A 21,479-nucleotide genomic window follows, 5' to 3' on the forward strand; every position below is an offset into this window, starting at 1 on the left:
TGAGATGAAGGCAGTTTCAGGGAGATCACTTTATGTGTAGCCGCCTCATGCACACATAGCACAGCAAGACATCACTCTGCTTGGAAGTCCTCCAAAGCAAAAGATTTCTTAGGTGGGCAGGTGAGTACAGAGAGAGGCTTGTCACAGAGTGTCAGACAGCCCAACTGTGTTTCCTGTGTAGGGCCGCATGAAGTATCAAACTGGGGCTTGAGGCTGCTCGAATGAGGCTCCAGCTTCAATAAATGGTAGATATATCACCTATTTAGATGCTGTTGGTTGTGTAAGGAACAGTGTTTCTAAAAAAAAGAAGAAAAATTCCCTGCTACCGCCAAGATATCAGAGTTAAAAAATAACCTGATCTGAGGTCCAGAGTAGCTGTGGGAGTTAAAGAGAAGCTGAGGGCATTTAAAGGAAAAGAGCATTAAGCAAGAGGCCAGCTCACTACCGGCTTTGTGTAACAGCAGCCTTTTATTGAGCATTTAATTTGTGAAAGGCATTCTGCTAAGTGATACATATTTGTATATAAACTTCTTCACTCCTTATAACAACACAATGAGATACAGGTTAACACCATTTTACTAATCAAAAACAGACTGTAAGCATTTAACCCAAAGTCACTGTTAATGGGAGGGTGAGCTGGAATTGAACCTGATTCTGACTCCAAAGATAGAATTCCCAGCCACTTGTGTGCTGTTCTGAGGCCATGGCCCGAGCAGGATTCCCAAGCTCTAACCATCCATGCACCAGTGTTAAAAATGTGAACTCCCAAAGCCGAGGCAGGAGTTTGGTACACCTGCTCTCCCAGTGTGGGCACTTGGGCTGGGGGCCTGTTTGTGGTGAGGCTGCCACAGAGCACTTGGCAATCACAAATGCTTTCGTGATAAGTGAAGAAAATGTTTATAGTTTAAATGTTTTAAAAAATTGTTCTCAGTGTCTTATCAGAAGGGGCTGGTAGGAGTTTGGGATCGTTGGCGGGGATTGTCAGGGACATCTTCACTCAGGTGGGATATGGCTGGGCAGCACAGATTCTTCTCACACTTCAAAGGAGACTGTCACCTACTATTTTCATGGGGGTGAAACGGCGCCTACACTCACAGCAGCAAATGACAGGCTGGGATGAAACAGTCCGAGGAGAGGAAATGCTCAGCTCTGTCAGTCAGATATGAGCTAGCTCTGAGAAAATAAGAAACAAGAGGCCAGCAAGGGGTGTGCTGATGAGAGAACAAGCCCTGGGATACCTGGGAAGGCGGTGATCTTGGTGCTAGCCTGGAAGACAGCCGCCAACCTCAGCCCGTGATCCTTCCTTCTTCACACATCCTGCATTCCATCCTTGCTGAATCATCTATAGTTCCCCAAACTCACCATGATACCTCTTTTTGTATAAGCTGGCTCCTTTTCCCGGATGCCTGCCCCTCCCTCTGTCACCTGGAAACACCTGCCTATCCTGCAAAAGCAAAGCCTCTCTTTTCCTCTGAGTCCAGCCTCCCTCCCACCACCCTTCCTTGGGTATGATTCCATGTTCACGTTCAGCACATCACATCTCAATTATTTGCTTACATGACCTTCCTTTATGAGACTGGGGGCACTTGTCTGATTCATCCTTCCTACTACAGAGCCTGACACACAGGAAACACTCAATAACTGTTTGCCAAATGAGTAAAAGGGATGGTTGATGGTTCATCCAGCCTACATTAGGCAGAATAATAAAATTTGACAATTACAGGACATTATATATTATTAGATCATTATTGTTAGTATGGCCTCCCTTGGATTGGTGACTAGCACGTTTTGAGCATGAAATACCCATTAGATTAGGTAATATTGATGTGATATAGTAGTAATAAATATTTATACAGTGCATACTGCATTGCAGGCACTCCTCTAAGCACCTACGTATATTAGACCATTTAATTTTCACAATAATCTGATGAGGTAGCTATTATTACTATTCTTATTTTACAACATAAAAAATTGAGGCACAGAGAGGTTTGATAAATTACCCAAGGCTACACAGCTAGGAAGGTACAAAGCTGGAGATCAAAACTAGCAGCCTGGCTCTGGACTCTATGTGCTTGATTGCTATGCTATGCTTTGTAAAAAAGACAATAGAAATTCTCCTGTGTATTCCAAATTTTCACTGAATAATTTCAACTTTTCTTGGTATTGCATATGACAATAGTGATTATTTCAGAACAAAATCTAAGTGAAGAAGAATTCCAGCTCTAATTAGAATATTTTGTCTGATTTTGCACCACTTCATAGGCATGGGTTACATTAGTGGAAGACTTAGCCATAAACCAAACAAAAAGGACACAAAGGAAGGTACAAATGAACATGCCATTCCTTTAAAGTTCTTTCTTCTTTTCACTGTGCTGTGGACTGCATTTACTTTATATCATAGCCACACAATTGTTAGATTGGCACATGTTTGATTTTGCAGAATGCCCCTAACACTGCATAAATTTAAAGCCTTTGGAACACTCTCAAAAGAAATCACAGCCCTTTTTCTAAACATACATCCTAAGAAAAACCTTAAAGTCTGCAATTAGAAAACACCCATGTTATTCCATCTGAGGGGCTGGCCCTTGTGTGTGGAAGACAAGACAACGCCTCTGCTGACAGGTTCACAGGGCCAGCAAATGACGACTCACACGTGTATCAATGGTGTCTGTCTCCCATGGTTTTCTTTTGGAAACAACAGTTTTGAGACCTCATTCATTATGTCCTGCACATAGAAAATTCTACACATCTTTGAAGCATAATTTTCACTGTGTTGACGAGAGTATTTCAAGAAAGCAAAGAAAGAAAACCATACATTCCAACGAGATAAATGGAAGAGCTGGAGAGAAATGGTGCCTTTTGAATAACTCAGGTGATGCTGAGGGGTTGAATGATTTATAACTCTGACCAATCCTGCCAAGGCACGACTAAAGAGGACCCACTCACAGAAATATACTTCAGGGCAAATGGGATAATGCATTTACTCATTTGTCAAATGAGTAAATGGGGTGGTTGATGGTTCATCCAGCCTATATTACTTGGATATAATTTTGGATTCTAGAGCACGAGAATTACCAAGCTCTTTGGATTTCAACCCATCTACCCCTCAATATTTTATATAAACAGATGAATAGGTTTCCTGATAGGTTTCCCTTGGCATTCACCATTTTTTCAAAATCCCAATTTGTGACACCAGTAAGCTTTTAATGACCCAAGGTTATGAATGCAAAATAGTTGCTTTTCATTAATTTAGTCCTACCATGGAATTTTAAAGTTTTCATGCTTTTTGAAGGAGCATATTCATCAAAATTGGGAACAAATATCCTCATGAGCTATAATTAATATGCTTTAAAATATTGCATCATGAGACACAGATTTATGCAAATAGCTTCTTAAACATTTTGATGATGAACACATCCACTTAAGTGATGGACCACTGCCCAGCTTAACTAATGGACACAAAGTAACAGATTCCCTTGATCCCCATGTCAGCCAAGTCACTTATTCCTTTACCAGCAGACTTGGCTCTGTTGGGTGGCCACACTGTTGTTCTGGGCTCTGGGATATAGTATAAACAAGGCAAAGTCCTGGCTCTCTAGGCCTACAACCTAGAAGGGAGACAAACAACTAAACAAGTAAGTATGAACTGTGCTGTCAGGCAGGCCAGGGCCAGGTCAGGTAGGGCCTTCCTACTGGCAGTGTGGTCTGGGGACCAGCAGTACCGTCATCCCTGGAGTTTACTGGAAGTGTAGACTCTCAGGCCTCTCCCCAGACCCACTGACCAAAGTCTGAGCTTTAACAAGTTCTCTAGGTGATTATTTATGCACTTCAAAGCTGGGGAAGTACTCACGACAGACACTCCCGGTGCTGGGTATGTATAACAGAGTCACAGAGGAGATGGAATTACTGATATCCTGGGCTCCCTTTCAGAGGTCCGGCCATAAGTGTCCCTCGGGAGGGTTCTGCTGGTGACGGTTCTGCAGTCTGCCCAGGAGAATTATGTGTAGCTGGGCTGAGGTCATATTCTGGGAACGATAGGAAGTCCCTGAGGACTGAGATCAGGGGAGTGTGACCTGATTGACACAGAGGAGGAATTCTTAGACTTTCAATAATTGTTGAGCTGCTGAGGCCAAAGAGGCTGGATGCCACCTGCCACCTCCTTGTCTGCCAGCATGGCAGCCTGCTCTGCAAGGCAAGGGCCAGGATGTGCTGTGGTACCATACTTCGCACTCAAATCAAGCCTAAGCATTGCGCTAGTTCATAGGAAGCAAATAACATCTGCGAAGAAAACTGCAGGCACTTTCATATGAAACCAAGATCACAGCCAGGTTCAGTAGCTGCTCCCATTACATACCTGAGGACCTCTACTTCCCAGATCGCCTTTCTCCCCTTTCACACCAGCCTCTCCTCTTGGGCCCTGTGTGCAGAGAATTAAGCATTATTCCCTAACAGAGCACTTGACTACTAACAATAAAACGCCAAGTCAGTAATGAGGGCAGAAATCGGAAGGAGAACTCCGCTCCCGCCTGGGTCCGGTCTTGCTCTGCTGCTCTCTCTACACAAGGACAGGAGGGTCCAGCCCAACACTTAGGTGCTTGGACATTTGTGGTCACAGTGAAGAAATACTGAACAGTTGAAATTTTCAGCATTGCTTTCTAATTGCCCTAAACATTCTTTGTACTCCAAATGCATATATTTCTTACGTTTAAAAGGAGTAATCCCTAATTATATCAATCTGAAACTGGAATATTTAAATGGATTTTCTATTCAATAACCACATAGAAGACTGGCCATAAATGAGATATGGCATGTGGTAAGATGAAATTCAGAAATCTCTACTTCTGGAATATTATATTGCGTTTTCACTGTGGTTCCCTATGTGAGCAGAGAAACCATGCTGTGTTTGGTTTTTGCATATCCTTTTAAACTATGCTGTGAAAAAAGGTTAAGTGTATAAAAAAGAAGAAGGCATATTGTATTGTTACTTGTTTAGTGTGAGATAAAGCCAGACAATATATTGAAATGATTCCCCACAGCTTCAGTGGCAAGTATTTCTCGCTTAAAGGTAAGGAACTTTCCTCAGCTGGCAAGTAAGACGAAGAAAGGCAATCAAGCTAGAAGGAGACAGAGCTCTCAGGGGCAAACTGTGTAGTGCTCTGAAATCTTGGAAAAATGTGAACAAAGTTTTTCTTCTGATGTCTCATGATATTTTGCCCAACTTCCATGCACCAAGCTGCCAACATGTAATAGTTACTTCAATTTTTTAAAAAACTTTGTAGATTAAAACTTTGAGAAATTACAGAACCACTCTTTGTCCGGCATTTGCCAAGCAGCAAAGTTATTTCTGAAGATTTCAAAACTAAAAGTTTGGAGAGAAAAAAATGTGTTCTGACTTTCATAGTATGACCTTCTTTCTTTCATCTTAGCATTTTCTAGGACTTCTATTCCCTTCTCTTTATTATTTTAGGCTCCATTTTCCTTTCTGGCACATGCTTCCTTTCCCTTCATGTGATCAGTGTCAGAGATAGCCATGACTTGTTTCTTGCAAAAGGAAAGTGCTGGAGGCAGTTCCCTGGAGAAGAAAGCTAGAAAGGACAGGCTCTAGACCATATATCACCTCCTGAAGACCTCAGCTGTATTTGGAACAATTCTCTCCTAGAGTAGAGCCAATTTTCCTACACCATGGGCATCAGATATGTAACACTGAACTCTTGTTGCGCTAAATTGACCAAAATTCCCAGTTTAGAGGCCCAACATTTTCTTTGGCTCAAGGTCTCCCTGAAATACTCTAGCAAGCCTGAAACCATCCAGTGCAGACCACTGCCCAGCACGTTGGCTCATTTATTACCTCTCAAGTGGGACAAAAGTTAGATAAAGAGCCCAAATGCTGGACAGGCCATGTTGCTTCCTGACTTTATTACTCTGAAAACACTTCAAATATCTATAATTCTGCAAGGAGGGTTGAGGGATTCTATCAAGGCTTCAGATTCTTTATGGTCTCACACCCTGATTAGTGACAAGTACCTGAGGGCCCGTCAGTCCCGGTGAGCCTTCGAGTCCCTCTGGGCCGGGGATGCCTGTTTTCCCCTATGGTGATAAAGAATTGACCTGTTAACACTGTTTCTTGAGAATTTTGTCCTTAATGTGAAAGGTTATATTTTTTTCATTCACAGTGTCAGAGTAGGATCTTTGCAAAAAATATGAAAAAATAAAGGAAAATACAAAGTAAAAGTCTTCTATAATCTCATCAAGCAGAGATAACCACAGCTATGTGTACTTCTTTCAGTCTTTAAACACATGTATACACATATGCACATACACAAACACTCCCTTCGCCTATAACCCTTGTAATATAACATACATAATAGTGTATTGGGCCTGAAAAACTCATAATTTACCTCACATTTTCTGCAAAAATCTCCAGGCATCTTATAACATTATATTTATATTCAAATAGATTAAACATCTAGGGATCAAAAATTGAGCATTCTCTTTACCTTGACCTTGAACTCTCCAGAGAGATGAATTTCAAAAGGAGTAAGGAAGGATTCAAAAGTTTAATTTAGGCAACTAAATTAAATATGTCGATGAATTGAAGTCTGCTGAAATCTAATTTACTATTCTTTTCATAAGTAAAACTGTCTTTTCTCTGGTAGTGTTGGAAACGTTTTATCTTTAACATTCTGGAGTTTCACCATGACGTAGATTGACAGTAGATTTATTATTTATCCTCACTGTATTTTCAGTTTGAGGATGTTTGTTTCTTTAACTTTGTAAAATTCTAAGACACAGCTGCTCTTTCATAAACATTATAGATTCATGAAGTGTGTATAATGTATCACCAACATGTACAAAGGGAAGATGATATGACATGTTGTATAATTTACTTTTGAACAAAACATTCAGAATATCCAAGTTGTACTGGGGTTTTATTGTACTCTTGGTTTAAAAGGGGTTTATGTAAATTGTAAGTAAGGTTTCAGAGTTAATTGAATAAAACTCTAAAAGAAAGGTTACCCACTGAGTTACTAGAGTTTATACCTGAAATCCGAAGTTAAATTTAACAATAATTAGACCAAGTAGTTAGTGTTTCTTGCCACTAATTTTTATAATTTTTAATAAGGTACCCAAATTTTCTTTTAAGGTGTGAGTACTTGAAATTGTAGCCTTAACGTTTTCTAACATTTTATGCCACAACCAATATAATCAAAAAGTGAAAGAACTTTAGACTTGGAAGGGACTTTCCAGAGCCTTTATTCTAGCTCCTTGATTGAACACAGAATATTATCATTTGGAGTTAAGAAAAAAGTCATTATACCTGTGGACCTGTATGTCCCCTTCGGCCATGAGCTGCCTAAAACAGGAGGGTAGATACCATTAACTATGAAAAATAAATGCTTTTTATATTTAATTTAATAATGGACACCTTAAGACATTGATATTTAAAAAAGTTCTCACATATTGCTTAAAACACTTAATTATCTTCTGCACCATCAAATCAAAACGTTGTCAACTGTAAATTTCTATACAAGGGCAATAGGTAATTAAAATCATACACAAATGAAATCTATACATACTTAGGAGAACAGATAGAGGCCCATAATTCACCTTCTACTAACTTATTTACTAGAGCTGGTCAAAAGCTCCAAAATCTATTTGAATTTTATTCCTTCCATTTTTCCACAGTATTATTAAGTAAACCAGAAATGAGGAGTGGAGCAACCAAAAGGCAGGAAGACAGGAAAAACTGGGAGAACTGACTTTATGACCTTTATTATACATCAATTTCAGGAGCTAAAGATAGCCAAACTAATTTTATCCACTTCCTTCCAAGAAGCCAACTAATCTGACCTGTCAAAAGTGAAGGAATCATCCCAAGCATTCAAAAGTTACTCAATTCAGTATGCTAATAAAATGCCCAATCAAAATAATGTCACTACACATTCAAGTAAATTTTTCCTACTCTCATATGTAAGGTTAGGGTCTGCATATGCTCCAGATTGATATTTCATAGATGTGAAAATCAAAAGACGTAGACATTTTATTGTCTAACTTAGGATCTGATCTCTCAGTAAGGTTATTACAAGACTAGCATCCAGGATTTGCAAAATTTAATAAATATCAGACAACATTTTCTTGATGAAAGTTTGAGACATTGAAGTCAAAATTCTATGTGAGGCCACATAGAATATTTCAGTCAAAATTTATTGTTATCTAGGAAACAGACTATGTATCAAGGGAAATGGTTGGAGGCTTATTTCTTTAATACCCCGACAAGTTATCTTGGGATAAAAGTCCAAATCCTCTGTATCAGAGGGAGGTAAAGAAGCTCTCCCCACTCCTTTAGCACAGGGGTTTAACCTGTTCTGGTCAATTCACTTCCATTTTATTCATAAAAATACCTACCAAGGATCTACTGCCCACGAAGCATATTGGATGGCAACCACAGGAACAGATGACACACACATACACACACAGGCACACACACGCAAAGGGTCATTGACCTCAGGGGACCCTGACTTTTTCGATTTGGTAAGGAGGAGATAAATATCATAAATATTTACAAGGCAGAGTATGGCAAATGGTTTTGGAAAAGGAAGGATGGAAATATAGGTTTCAAAGAAAGTAATCATATACAGTTGGTCAAATCAGGAAAATCTTCCTAAAGGAAGAAACTTCTTTTAGATGGGTTTCACAGGATGTGTATGAGTTTTACAGGTAGAGAATGAAAGAAGTCTTTCTCGGGGAGGGTATAACCTAACTAATGACATAGAAGCAGGACAAATGGAAGTGTATTTGATAGTGTTAAGTTTGGGTCAAAGATATGAGACAAGAGGGGACTAGTAGGGTCACTAGGCTTAAAATTCTAAGCTGAAAAGTTCATACTCCATTTAGCAGAAACCACTGGGGTTCTTGGAGCAAGAAATGCACACGACGAGACCTGGACTTGGGTGGATACATTTGGTTGTAGTGTGAGCAACTGAGTAGAACCTTACACTCATGTGAACTATTCAGAACCTTATATTCTTTGTCTGAAAAGACTTAAGGGAGATGAAACAGGCCTTTATATCCAAAAATCTTTCTTTGGTCCACTGTCACAGTGTTTGAAACATGATCAATAAACACTTGTCTGTATCTTTAACATTTGACTTGGAAAGAGTTTGATTAAAATTAGTCATCTCAACACATTTATTGAGCTCCTGTTCCCTCTGAAGCACTGGGATGAGTGACAGTAAGTGAAAGCTGACTCCTGTCCCCAGGCAGGAGTTAGTAACCCTAATGGAAGGCACTGACAAATTCTCACAAATCACCTACCACCTATTTGGGATTTAAACTCCAAGCAGAGATACCTTGGGTAGGTGTGAGAGATAGAAAACAAGGAAATAGGGGAGATGATTTTACAATTTTGCTTCAAATTTTCAAATATTTTAGATGGGAAAGATTAAATCCCAAAGGTCTTAATGGTTTGCTGAAGCACCTGCAGTTGTCTGGTACCACATCCAGACAGTGTGACTGATCTGTGAAAGGAAATGCGAATGCACACATCAAGAAAATCTCCCCAAAGAAGACCTGAAAGTAAGAAGACCCAAAACTCAATTCCTTGGTCCCCCATAGCCTGGCTTTTGGGTGGTTAACCAGGGCCACTTTCCTAGATAGGTATAGACTGGTTTGGGACACAGGATTCCCAGGAAAAAAGCAGAACATTGTTAATGGTAAATAAAGCATGACATTAACCCTGAATCTTAACAGCAAACTCATTCATTGCAATTAATGGTGCTCCTACAGTAGTGCCACGTAAGCATGACCAACAGCCCTCTAGATGGAGTAGAACTGAGGGCCATGCTTTAGTTGGAGGCTACAGTTGCTTTTCATGAACCATAGCACAACAGTCTTCTAATTTCAGTAAAGTTCGGCTCAGAAAGAGCCAACACCCCACCAACCCTAACCCCCGCTAAGCAATGTGGCCCTGATCCCTCCCTCCCTCCACGCTAACCCATTACAGACTCTTGATAGAGCACTGATTACAGCTTGTTATCCCTACAGGTGTGACCCATCTACAACAGTGGTTCTCAGCTGCAAGGGGTGATTTAGCACCCTCCCTTCCCTAGGCTGAAAATTCTAGGCTGAAGAGTTCATACTCCGTTTAGCAGAAACCACTGGGGTTTGGGAAGGTTTGACAATGCCTGAAGACATGTTTCACTGTCACAGGCAGGGGTGCTTCTGGCACCTAGCAAGTAGAGGCCAGAGATATCACTAAACACCCAACAATGCCCAGGACAGCCTTTCACAACACAGAATTATTCAGTGCACATGACAATAGAAGGGTCAGACACCAGACTCTATAAAATGACTCTTAAGTTCCTTGAGAGCAAAGATTATATTTTATTTGAGTTTGAAACCCTAGTCTTTAGTAGAACTGCTCATACACTGTAGGTGTTCAATAAATGTTTGTCAAATGAATGAAGTTGAAATCTGGCCAACCACTGTTATTTCCCTGCATGTCCCACCCTACCGCTGGCTGTCTCCAATCACTTGTCAGTTCAGCAGAACCTTTTTTGCACTGAGGTGTCTTCAGTGCTCATTATCTACCTACATTTTAGTTTTTCAGTCTGTAGTATAGATTTTTCTTCTTTCTAAAAGGATAATGACTTTGCTGTTACTATAAAAATGATACACATTGATTTTAAAACATCCAAATACAGAAAATACACAGAATAAAAATTTAACTAATGCCAAATTCCCCATCTATAAATAACTATCATTAACATTTGGTAATCATGATTCCTGACATCTTTTTATGGATGTTTACAGATACTACAGATAGAGTTCTAAATAGTGGTACATTTGGCTAAAAGGGAATGATACTCATGCTACCTTAAAATAAAAACATTACATTTAATTTTACTTGACTTTTAGAGAAAAATAAATAAAACTGAAAGAATTGGAAATGTCTGGTGGTAACATTTCTTGACAACAACAGATATGCACTTCTAAATGAGGAAAAAATGTTGATGAAAAAATTAGGTTAGGATATATTTGTAATACATGTTTTAGCTTAAGATGATGTTTAGACACTGACTCTTTGCAATGAAAGATGAGATTATAGTATATTAGTATTTTCCCACATCTTTTCTTTCTTTCCTGTTTTCATGATTTTTAGATTGTCAAATGTATACAACATTTATATTTTGTTCTGTAATCATGTCTCTATGGTGTAGTCTTATTACTACATTTAAAGGGATTCATATTTATTATCATAAAAATTTAAAAATAGGATCATGGAGACTCTATTTCCTGAGGTTTTGAAGGCTTGATCATGTTAATTACTTATATGCTGAAAGGGTAGCTTCGGAGGGTATAAAAATCCTAGACCACTCTATTTCCCTCAGAACTCTATAATCATTCTACTGCTCTCTTTTGGTACTTAATTTTTTGAAGAAGGTTGAAGACAGACTCAGTTTTCTATCTTTTCTGTTTGGAAATTCTCATGATTTTTCTTTAAGTAATAAATCTGGTAATTCACTAGGATGTGGCTCTGTGTTGATATTTTTGTATCAGTTTTTTTTCTGAGTCAGAGTATGAGTTTTCTATCTTCATATTTGAGCCTTTGTTTCAAGAAGTTACTTTTTATTACATCTCTGAATATTTTTTTACATTACACTGGTCTGTTTAATTTAGTGATGCGAACTGCACATTTGCTGGCTCTCTGTGGTTGCTGTCCCACTCTATCACTGCTTCTGTGGCCTCCTCATTACCATACGCCTGACTATGTTTTCAGTCATATTTATTTACCTTCCTTGTTGTTTCTAATATATCTTACATTCCACATCCTTCCTTTTTTTATTGCTCTTTAAGCACTACCAGCTTGCTTTCTTCTATTTCTTTCGTCAGTTCTTTAGACTATTTATTTAGAGCAATTATCTTGTCTTAATTTTTTTGGAACTCTAGAGAACTATTTGCCAGAGTTGTTCTACTTTTCCCTTAAATAGTTCCTCTTCTAATTATGGTTTATCTCCTCTTTACTCATGTAGTTGTCCTCCTCTTATCTTAAAATTTCTATGCATGGGTCCTGATTAGTAACCATCTGTTTAATTAATAATGAAGATTATTGATATTTATGATTATTAATCACCTTTGAATAGGGCCACCCATTTGCTGAATTACTGCATGGGGTGTAGGTGGACTTGAGTGAGTAGCTTTGATACAGATATGTTATTTCAAACACTCTCATCATGAGTCATTACTTTTACCTTATAGATACCTCATCCTTCAAATGTTGGCATTTAAGAGATTCATGGAACTCACACGAAGTCCCTGAATCATAGCTTCTGCATTGTGATAGTCAGTTTCTTACTATTTTTTGCAGTTCCATGGCCTAGACAGCTAAGTTATAGATATTAATAATGGAATTTTTTTGTTTCCCATTATTTCTGTGTTCTCTGCAGAAAATATCAATATATATTGAATATACTGATATATGTACACACTGAAATTATCAGTATATTCCCTGATCTTCTCCAACCTACAGTACCCCTGGATTTTGTTCACTAGCCTTTTCTGAACTATGGCACCTACTTCCAGAAAAATCTGATCCCTCCTTCAGGTCTGAGATGCTATGTGGCAGCTCTCCAAAGCCGCCCTTATTAGGATCCAGATTTAAAAATAGTTAGCCAGTATTTGTCATCATGTGTGACTGAAATTGTGGTCATTTCTTACCAATCTATTTTTAATTTTTTTTGTGTTGCTGGTGAGTTGATGAATAGTATTCAAAAAAACTTGACATTGCTGTCCTTAGTCGGAAGACCTAATTTTACTCTTGAATGATACTGCTGAATCTATAACCCAAGATGGGGCCATATTTCTCAGGAGTTGTGTGGCTTAAATAATACATGGTGATACTGTATTAGCCTTTAGAGACTAGAGCCTCTATAAAACAGTAAAAGTATATCTTCCATGACAAGATTTCTTGGATGATATTCTGTAAATTCAAAATATTTTCCAGGGTATGTAAGCTGGCTATAAACCTTTTAGAAAGTGAACTGAATAGCAAATGTATTTCTTAATCTTCAGATGTATGGAAAACGCAGCACAAAAACACTTTCTCAGCAATCAAATTCTTCACATTTTAAATAGAATTTCTGTTCTTATTTCCATTTTCTCTGCCTTGCAAGAGGAGTGTATTCTAAGATACAAAAACATTTTCTTCATGGGGTATATAATAGCTGGTTCTATGAACCTCTGCTCAGAAAATATACTGCATAATAAATGCAATATATTAAACTATTTTTTATTTGTACTCAACTTTAAAATATTACATTTTTGGGTGGAGGAAGGCTGAGGAAGTTGGAGAAGGTTGGATAAACAAATAAAGAATGGAAAGAAAGAAAAATCTGAAAAATGAGAATAGACACGTTTAATTTAGAAGCCACTACAAGTATTTACATGTATCTTATTAAAGTTATGTCTTCTTATTGGATAAAGATTTTCTTTTACAATCTTAGTGTTCTCCCAAGAAGCAAAGCACAGAATATTTTTTTCAATACTTATTAAAAACTAACAATAAACAAACAGAAAAAACCCAAAAGATTCCATAAGAAAGTGACTTAATTTTGCTCTCATATATTGGTAATGTTAATGTACAATTACATGAGCAACATTATGGTTACTAGACTCTCCGCATTATCAAGTCTCCACCACATACCCCATTACAGTCACTGTCCATCAGTGTAGTATGATGCTACAGAGTCACTACTTGTCTTCTCTGTGTTGTACTGTCTTCCCTGTGCCTCCCCCCCAACATTATGTATGCTAATCGTAATGCCACTTTTCTCCCTTATCCCTCCCTTCACACCCACCCTCCCCAGTCCCTTTCCCTTTGGTAACTGTTAGTCCATTCTTGGGTTCTGTGATTCTGCTGCTGTTTCGTTCCTTCAGCTTTTTATTTCTTCTTATACTCCACAGATGAGTGAAATCATTTGATACTTGTCTTTCTCCGCCTGGCTTAATTCACTGAGCATAATACCCTCAAGCACCATCCATGTTGTTGCAAATGGTAGGGTTTCTTTTCCTCTTATGGCTGAATAATATTCCATTGTGTATATGTACCACATCTTCTTTATCCATTCATCTACTGATGGACACTTAGGTTGCTTCCATTTATTAGCTATTGTAAATGGTGCTGTGATAAACATAGGGGTGCATATGTCTTTCTCAAACTGGGATACTGCATTCTTAGGGTAAATTCCTAGGAGGGGAATTCCTGGGTCAAATGGTATTTCTACTTTTTAGTTTTTTGAGGAACCTCCATACTGCTTTCCACAATGGTTGAACAAATTTACATTCCCATCAGCAATGTAGGAGGGTTCCCCTTTCTCTGCATCCTCACCAACATCTTTTGTCTTTTGGATGTTGGCCATCCAAACTGGTGTGAGGTGATGCCTCATTTTGGTTTTAATTTTCATTTCTCTGATGATTAGTGATGTGGAGCATCTTTTCATGTGTCTGTGGGCCATCTGAATTTGTTCTTTGGAGAACTGTCTCTTCAGCTCCTCTGCCCATTTTTTAATTGGATTATTGGCTTTTTGTTTGTTGCAGTGCATGAGCTCTTTATATATTTTGGGTTTGAACCCTTTATCAGATATGTCATTTATGAATATATTCTCCCATACTTTAGGATGCCTTTTTGTTTTATTTGTGGTGTCCTTTGGTGTACAGAAGATTTTCAGCTTGATATAGTTCCACTTGTTCATTTTTGCTTTTGTTTCCCTTGCCCAGGGAGATTCGTTCACGAAGAAGTTGCTCATGCTTACATTCAGGAGACTTTTGCCTATATTTTCTTCTAAGAGTTTTATGGTTTTAGGACTTACATTCAGGACTTTGATCCATTTAAAATTTAATTTTGTGTATGGGGTTAGACAATAATCCAGTTTCATTCTCTTACATGTAGCTGTCCAGTTTTGCCAACACCAACTGTTGAAGAGGCTGTCATTTCCCCATTGTATGTCCATGGTTCCTTTATCGTATATTAATTGACCATATATGCTTGGGTTTATATCAGGGCTCTCTATTCTGTTCCACTGGTCTATAGATCTGTTCTTGTGCCAGTACCAAATTGTCTTGTTACTGTCTTTGTAGTAGAGCTTGAAGTTGGGAAGAGAGATCCTCCCTGCTTTATTATTCATTCTCAGGATTGCTTTGCCTATTCAGGGCCTTTTGTGGGTCCATATGAATTTTAGAACTATTTGTTCCAGTTTGTTGAAGAATGCCATTGGTATTTTGATAGAGATTGCATTGAATCTGTAGATTGCTTTAGGCAGGATGGCCATTTTGACTATATTAATTCTTCCTAGCCAAGAGCATGGGGTGAGTTTCCATTTGTTAGTGTCCTCTTTAATTTCTCTTAAGAGTGTCTTACAGTTTTCAGGGTATAGGTCTTTCACTTCCTTGGTTAGGTTTATTCCTAGGTATTTTACTCTTTTTGATGCAATTGTGAATGAAATTGTTTTCCTGATTTCTCTTTCTGCTAGTTCATCGTTAATGTGTGGGAAAGCCACAGGTTTCTGTGTATTAATTTTGTATCCTGCAACTTTGCTGAATTCACATATTAGTTCTAGTAGTTTTGGAGTGGAGTCTTTAGGGTTTTTTAAGTACCATATCATGTCATCTGCAAATAGTGACAGCTTGATTTCTTCCTTACCAATCTGGATGCCTTTTATTTCTTTGTTTTGTCTGATTTCCATAGCAAGGACCTCCAAAACTATGTTGAATAAAAGTGGGGAGAGTGGGCATCCCTGATTTGTTCCTGATCTTAGGTGAAAAGCTTTCAGCTTCTCGCTGTTCAGTATGATGTTGGCTGTGGGTTTGTCATATATGGCCTTTGTTCTGTTGAGGTACTTGCCCTCTACACCCATTTTGTTGAGAGTTTTTATCATGAATGGATGTTGAATTTTGTCAAATGCTTTTTCTGCATCTCTGGAGATGATGATGTTGTTTTTGTCCTACTTTTTGTTGATGTGGTAGATGATGCTGATTAATTTTCAAATGTTGTACCATCCTTGCATCCCTGAGATGAACCCCACTAGATCATAGTGTATGATCCTCTTGATGTATTTTTTTAATTAATTTATTTATTTTGTTCTCATTAATCTACAATTACATGAAGAATATTATGTTTACTAGGGTCCTCCCTTCACCAAATACCCCCCACAAACCACATTACAGTACTGTCCATCAGCATAGTAAGATGCTGTAGAATCACTACTTGTCTTCTCTGTGTTGCACAGCCCTCCCCATGCCCCCCCACATTATACATGCTAATCGTAATGTCCCCTTTCTTTTCCCCCACCCTTATCCCTCCCTTCCCTTCCTTTCTCCTTAGTCCCTTTCCCTTTGGTAACTGTTAGTCCATTCTTAGGTTCTGTGATTATGCTGCTGTTTTGTTCCTTCAGTCTTTCTTTGTTCCTATAGTCTTTAGGTTTGAGGTGAGTGTCTCGTAAGCAGCAGAGAGATGGGTCTTGCTTTTTTATCCATTCTATTATTCTGTGTCTTTTGATTGGTGCATTCAGTCCATTTACATTTAAGGTGATTATTGAAAGATATGTAGTTATTGCCATTGCAGGCTTTAGATTCGTGGTTGCCAAAGGTTCAAGGTTAGCTTCTTTAGTATCTTACTGTCTAACTTAACTCACTTATTGAGCTATTTTAAACAGTGTCTGGTCATTCTTTATTTTTCTCCCTTCTTATTCCTCCTCCTCCATTCTTTATATGTTGGTTGTTTTATTCTGTGCTCTTTTGTGCTTCCTTTAACTGCTTTTGTAGGTAGTTGATTTTATTTTTTGCCTTTAGATAGTATTTGGTTGGTCTGCTTTCTTTGCTGTGATTTTATTTTCTCTGGTGACATCTATTTAGTCTTAGAAATGCTCCCATCTAGAGCAGTCCCTCTAAAATACCCTGTAGAGGTGGTTTGTGGGAGGCAAATTCCCTCAACTTTTGCTTGTCTGGGAATTGTTTAATCCCTCCTTCATATTTAAATGATAGTCATGCTGGATACAGTATTCTTGGTTCAAGGCCCTTCTGTTTCATTGCATTGAATATATCATGCCATTCTCTTCTGGCCTGTAAGGTTTCTGTTGAGAAGTCTAATGATAGCCTGATGGGTTTTTCTTTGTAGGTGACCTTTTTCCTCTCTCTAGTTGCCTTTAAAACTCTGTCCTTGTCCTTGATCTTTGCCATTTTAATTATTATGTGTCTTGGTGTTGTCTTCCCTGGATCCTTTCTGTTGGGAGTTCTGTACACTTCCATGGTCAGATCGATTATTTCCTCCTCCAGTTTGGGGAAGTTTTCAGCAATTATTTCTTCAAATACTCTTTCTATTTCTTTTTATCTCTCTTCTTCTTCTGGTACCCCTATAATGTGGATATTGTTCCTTTTGGATTGGTCACACAATTCTCTTAATATTGTTTCATTCCTGGAGATCCTTTTTTTCTCTCTCTGCATCAGCTTCTATGCATTCCTGTTCTCTGGTTTCTATTCCATCAATGGCCTCTTGCATCTTATCCATTCTGTTTATAAATCCTTCCATAGATTGTTTCATTTCTGTAATCTCCCTCCGGACGTCTGTAATCTCCCTCTGGACTTAATCCCTTAGCTCTTGCATATTTCTCTGCAGCTCCATCAGCATGGTTATGAGCTTTATTTTTAATTCTTTTTCAGGAAGACTGGTTAGGTCTATCTCCTTCTCAGGGTTTGCCTCTGTGATCTTGGTCTGTATCAATTTTTTCTGCCTTTTCATTGCGATAGATATATTTGTGGGGAGCTGGCGTGTGTATTGGGTAAGAGAAAGTCCCTTTTTGCCAGTTTATGGCCTTCCTCTCCTGGGAGAACAGCGGCCTCTAGCGGCTTGTGCTGGGCAGCTGCGTGCATATGGGGCTTCTGATCTTGCCCAGCGTTTATTTAGCTCTGCAGTTGCTGTGGGTGTGGCCTGCCTCAGGCTGCTGCTCCAATATGGCGGAGCCATGGCAGAGGGGGAGGCTGTTTTTCGTGGTGAGGGGCCTCTGAGCTGCACTGCGGGGGTTCAGGTGCCAAGAGTTCCCCAGGTTTCACAGCTGCTAAGTGTCCCAGGGTGCTTCTGTCCAGCTGTGGGGTCCCTGTCCCTTTATGACTTACAAAAAACACTTGCTTTTCTTTGTCCCAGGTGCACCGGCTGTGGTGACCCACTCACAGGTCTTACTGTCCTGTTTCCCTAGTTTCCAGCACCTCACGCACGCACTGTGTCTGCGCTCCAGTGCGGATGGCTGGGGCTGGGTGTTTAGCAGTCCTGGGCTCCCTGTCCCTCCCCACTCTGACTCCTCTCCTCCCGCTGGGAGCTGGGGTGAGGGGTGCTCAGGTCTTGCTGGGCCGCAGTTTGTATCTTACCCCCTTCACGAGGTGCTGGGTTCTCATGGGTGTGGATGTAGTCTGGCTGTTGTCCTGTGTCTTCTGGTCTCTCTTTTAGGATTAGTTGTATTTGTTGTATTTTCAAAAATATATATGGTTTTGGTAGGAGATTTCTGCTGCTCTACTCACATCGCCATCTTGGGTCTCTCCCTCTTGATGTATTTTTGAATTTGGTTTACTAATATTTCATTGAGTATGTTTGCATCTATGTACATCAGAGATATTGGCCTGTAATTTTCTGTTTTTGTGGGGTCTTTGCCTGGTTTTGGTATTAGAGTGATTCTGGCTTCATAGTATGAGTTTGGAAGTATTCCCTCCCCTTCTATTTTTGGGGAAACTTTAAGGAGAATGGGTATTACATCTTCTCTAAACGTCTGATAAAATTTAGCAGTAAAGCCATCTGGCCCGGGAGTTCTGTTCTTCGGTAGTTTCTTGATTACCAATTCAATTTCATTGCTGGTAATTGGTCTGTGTAGATTTTCTGTTTCTTCCTTTGTCAGTCTTGGAAGGTTGTATTTTTCTAGAACATTGTCCATTTCTTCTAGGTTATCCAGTTTGTTAGGATATAGATTTTCATAGTATTCTCTAATAATTCTTTGTATTTCTGTGGGGTCCGTCGTGATTTTTCCTTTCTCATTTTTGATTCTGTTTATGTGTGTAGATTCTCTTTTTCTCTTAATAAGTCTGGCTAGAGGCTTATCTATTCTGTTTATTTTCTCAAAGAGCCAACTCTTGGTTTCATTAATTTTTTCTATTGTTTTATTCTTTTCAATTTTATTTATTTCTTCTCTGATCTTTATTTTGTCCCTGCTTCTGCTGACTTTGGGCCTCATTTATTCTTTTTTTCCCAGTTTCAATAACTGTGAATTTAGACTATTCATTTGGGATTGCTCTACCTTCTTTAAATAGGCCTGGATTGCTATATACTTTCCTCTTAGAACTGCTTTTGCTGTGTCCCACAGAAGTTGGGACATTGTGTTGTTGTTTTCATTGTTTCCATATATTGCTTGATCTCTGTTTTAATCTGGTCATTGATCCATTGATTATTTAGGAGTATGTTGTTAAGCCTCCATGTGTTTGTGAGCCTTTTTGTTTTCTTTGTACAATTTATTTCTAGTTTTATACCTTTGTGATCTGAGAAGTTTGTTAGTAGAATTTCAATATTTTTAAATTTACTGAGGCTCTTTTTGTGGCCTAGTATGTGGTCTATTCTGGAGAATGTTCCATGTGCATTTGAGAATAATGTGTATCCTGCTGCTTTTGGGTGTAGAGTTCTGTAGATGTCTGTTAGATCCATCTGTCCTAGGGTGTTGTTCAGTGCATCTGTGTCCTTACTTATTATTTGTCTGGTTGTCTGTCCTTTGGAGTGAGTGGTGTGTTGAAGTCCCCTAAAATGAATGCATTGCATTCTGTTTCCTCCTTTAATTCTGTTAGTATTTGTTTCACATGCGTTGGTGCTCCTGTGTTGGGTGCATAGATATTTATAATAGTTATATCTTCTTGTTGGACTGCCCCCTTTATCATTATGTAATGTCCTTCTTTATCTCTTGTTACTTTCTTTGTTTTGAAGTCTATGTTGTCTGATACAAGTACTGCAACACCTGCTTTTTTCTCCCTGTTGTTTGCATGAATTATCTTTTTCCATCTCTTCACTTTTAGTGTGTGTATATCTTTGGGTTTGAGGTGAGTCTCTTGTAAGCAACATATAGATGGGTCTTGCTTTTTTATCCATTCTGTTAGTCTGTGTCTTTTGATTGGTGCATTCAGTCCATTTACATTTAGGGTGATTATCAATAGATATGTACTTATTGCCATTGCAGGCTTTGGATTCATGGTACCAAAGGTTCAAGGGTAGCTTCTTTACTATCTAACTGTCTAAGTTTAACTCACTTATTACGTTATTATAAACACAGTCTGATGATTCTTTATTTCTCTCCCTTTTCCTTCCTTCTATACTCTTTATATTTTGTGCATTTTATTCTGTACTCTTTTATGCTTTGCCTGGCTGATTTTGTGGATAGCTGATTTTATTTTTTGCCTTTGGTTAGTATTTGGTTGGTCTGCTTTCTTTGCTTTAAATTTATTTTTCTGTTGATATCTTTTTAGTCTTAGGAGTACTTCCATCTAGAGCAGTCCCTTTAAAATACACTGCAGAAGTGGTTTGTGGGAGGGAAATTCCCTCAACTTTTGCTTAACTGGGAATTGCTTAATCTCTCCTTCAAATTTAAATGATGATCTTACTGGATAAAGTATTCTTGGTTCAAGGCCCTTCTGTTTCATTTCATTAAATATATCATGCCATTCTCTTCAGGCCTGTAAGGTTTCTGTTGGAAAGTGTGATGATACCCTGATGGGTTTTCCTTTGTAGGTGATCTTTTTTTCTCTCTCTCCCTGCTTTTAATACCCTGTCCTTGTCTTTGATCTTTGCCATTTTAATTATTATATATCTTGGTGTTGTTCTCCTTGGGTCCCTTGTCATGGGAGATCTGTGGGCTTCCATGGTCTGAGAGACTATTTCCTTCCTCAGTTTGGGGAAGTTTTCAGCAATTATTTCTTCAAAGACACTTTCTAACCCTTTTTCTCTCTCTTCTTCTTCTGGCATCCCTATAATGTGAATATTGTGCCGTTTGGATTGATCACACAGTTTTCTTAATATTCTTTCATTCCTAGAGATCCTTTTATCTCTCTCTGCCTCAGCTTTTCTGTATTCCTGTTCTCTTATTTCTATTCAACTAACAGTCTCTTGCACCTCATCCAATCTGCTCTTAAATCCTCCCATTGTTTGTTTCATTTCTGTTATCTCCCTCTAGAATTCATCCCTTAGCTCTTGCCTGTTTCTTTGCAGCTCTATCAGCATGGTTATGACTTGTATTTTGAATTTTTTTTCAGGAAGATTGGTTATATCAGTCTCACCAGGCCCTCTCTCTGGCATTTGAGTGATTTTGGACTGGACCAGGTTCTTCTGCCTGTTCACAGCAAGAGAAGTGATTGCCAGTGAGTGACACATGTGTCAGCTGGGAGAACAAAGTTCCTTCCTGCTTGCT

General features: G+C 38.7%; 1 protein-coding gene across 8 annotated transcripts in view; it reads right to left on the minus strand.

Moving 5' to 3' along the window:
• COL6A6 (collagen type VI alpha 6 chain) overlaps positions 1-21,479 on the minus strand; it is a 161,863-nt gene that overhangs the window by 58,296 nt on the left and 82,088 nt on the right. For all 8 annotated transcript variants that reach the window (XR_012125637.1, XR_012125638.1, XR_005058938.2 and 5 more), the window contains exons 21-23: positions 7,319-7,354; positions 6,025-6,087; positions 4,355-4,417 (exon numbers count right to left, since the gene is read on the minus strand). Coding sequence is in view for 4 of the 8 variants with exons in the window: in XM_073222986.1 (XP_073079087.1) it covers positions 4,355-4,417; positions 6,025-6,087; positions 7,319-7,354 (162 nt within the window). In the remaining 4 variants the exon portion in view is untranslated. The remainder of the gene's footprint in view (positions 1-4,354; positions 4,418-6,024; positions 6,088-7,318; positions 7,355-21,479) is intronic.

This window comes from Manis javanica, chromosome 15 (assembly GCF_040802235.1).
Source record: "Manis javanica isolate MJ-LG chromosome 15, MJ_LKY, whole genome shotgun sequence".
Lineage (NCBI taxonomy): Eukaryota > Metazoa > Chordata > Mammalia > Pholidota > Manidae > Manis > Manis javanica.